At 45.6% G+C, this 1,888-nt stretch overlaps 1 protein-coding gene across 1 annotated transcript; it reads right to left on the reverse strand.

Annotated features, from left to right (window-relative positions):
- Positions 1-684: 684 nt before the first annotated feature.
- LOC148473751 (olfactory receptor 6F1-like) lies at positions 685-1,629 on the reverse strand. The gene has a single exon (XM_088459501.1). The coding sequence runs from the start codon at positions 1,627-1,629 to the stop codon at positions 685-687; it is 945 nt and encodes a 314-aa protein (XP_088315627.1).
- Between the last annotated feature and the right edge of the window lie 259 nt (positions 1,630-1,888).

Raw genomic sequence — 1,888 nt, forward strand, 5'->3', positions numbered from 1 at the left:
ACAAGGGATACTGCTTTCTGTGCTAGTGATTGGACAATAGATTAGAACATTGGTTTCTGATATATTCACCTCAACTAGACAAAATCGGGTAAAAGTAGCTTATCATTTAGTGACCTAGCGGAAGATATATTACGCCTTCTAAAGTGTGGACATGTGGAGAAGTTGCCCATAGCAACCAATCAGCGACTAACGATCATTTTACAGATTGTACTTGATAAGTGCTAACTAGAAGCTGAATGGTTGCTATGGCCGGTATGCAGTCGGGAAACCGTCGGACCTAATCTCGACCGCCGGCTTCTCGACTGTCTAATCCCGGCACGGATCTAAAGACAGGCGTCAAGATGCTGACGCCTGTCATTAGACCTACGCCAGGACTCCAATGCCCGGCATCCCGATGAAAAGGTATGCCGAGCGCGGTAAATCATACCGATTCCCTATGGCCGACTTCTTCGCTTGCCTCCTTTTCCCACTTTTTAGGAGGCTTGATACATCTCCCCCCAAGTTCAGCTCATTGTCTATACAGTCAGACGTTCTCTATGAGGCATTACAGCATTTCTCCTTTCTTCCCAAGCTTTATTGAATAATAATGATCAACATTAGAAATTTACTTTGTTCTTATGATTCTTAATTTTCATACAAAATTTGACATTAGATTTATCCCAAGCCCTATATTCATAGATACAACTAGTGTGCTTTCCGCTGCATCAAAGTTCTGGCAGATTTATACATGGCGCATCTGATCTCCTGGCTCCTCGCGCTGTAGATCAGAGGGTTGAACAGAGGCGTCCCCAGCGTGTAAAGTAACGAGAGGCCTTTGTTTGTATTTACAGAGTTTTCTCGAGGTGGTAATAAGTAAATAGATGATAACGTGCCGTAGTACATACACACAACGGATAAGTGGGAGCTGCAGGTGGAGAAGGCTTTCTGTCTGCCGCTGGTGGAGGGGATCTTGAGGATGGTGTGAAGGATGGAGATGTAGGTGACCACGATAAACATGAATGGGGACAAAATGATGGGAAAGGCGACCACAGCGGTGGCCAGTTCTGCAGAAGATGTGTCGGAGCAAGACAGTCGTATAAGAGGCGCAATATCACAAAAGAAATGATTAATTACATTGAGGCCACAGAATTGTAACTTGTTTAGGAAAATGTATATAACAAGCGTCAACATGAAACCCATCAGCCAGCAGAAGGTGACTATCTGAAGTTGATGCGTGAAGGTCATAATGATGGCATAGTGTAATGGTCTACAGATGGCCATGTGGCGGTCAAAGGACATGGCTGCCAGCAACAGACATTGGGATATGGTTGGCACACCTAATAAATAGAACTGGAATATACACCGGGCAACTGATACCTTTCCTCCCCCCGCCAGCATCAACCACAGCATGTTGGGCACAATGTTACTGGTGAAGAGGATTTCCGACAAAGACAACTGGCTGAGAAAGAAGTACATGGGGGAGCGGAGGCTCTGGTTGGCCACAACCAAGACAATTACGAGGACATTTGCCGACAAGGCCATGACGTGAATGATCAGAAAGAGCAGGAAAAGCAAAACCCTGAGGTTGTGGAGGTTTCCGAATCCCAGGAGGAGAAATTCTGAGACCACTGTCTGGTTCCTCTCGTCCATTCCTTGGAGAACGTAAGACAACATGTCATCAGAGCATGGTGGTTTGCAATAATAGTGCATAACATTGGTGTGGCATCCTCAGACTTCAAAGGCCGCTTTCTACATCCACAAAATGACTCAACCCAGCACCGATGTCCAGTTAAACTGCTTAAATAGCTGTATGGAGTTTGTCTGGTCATGATATGGGAGGAGATGATCAATGCATTCATAAATGACAATAGATTGGGGACCTCATTCAGAGTCGGTCGTAAGCGGCCGC

Source organism: Taudactylus pleione, unplaced genomic scaffold, assembly GCF_031769625.1.
Source record: "Taudactylus pleione unplaced genomic scaffold, aTauple2 ptg000913l, whole genome shotgun sequence".
Taxonomy (NCBI): domain Eukaryota; kingdom Metazoa; phylum Chordata; class Amphibia; order Anura; family Myobatrachidae; genus Taudactylus; species Taudactylus pleione.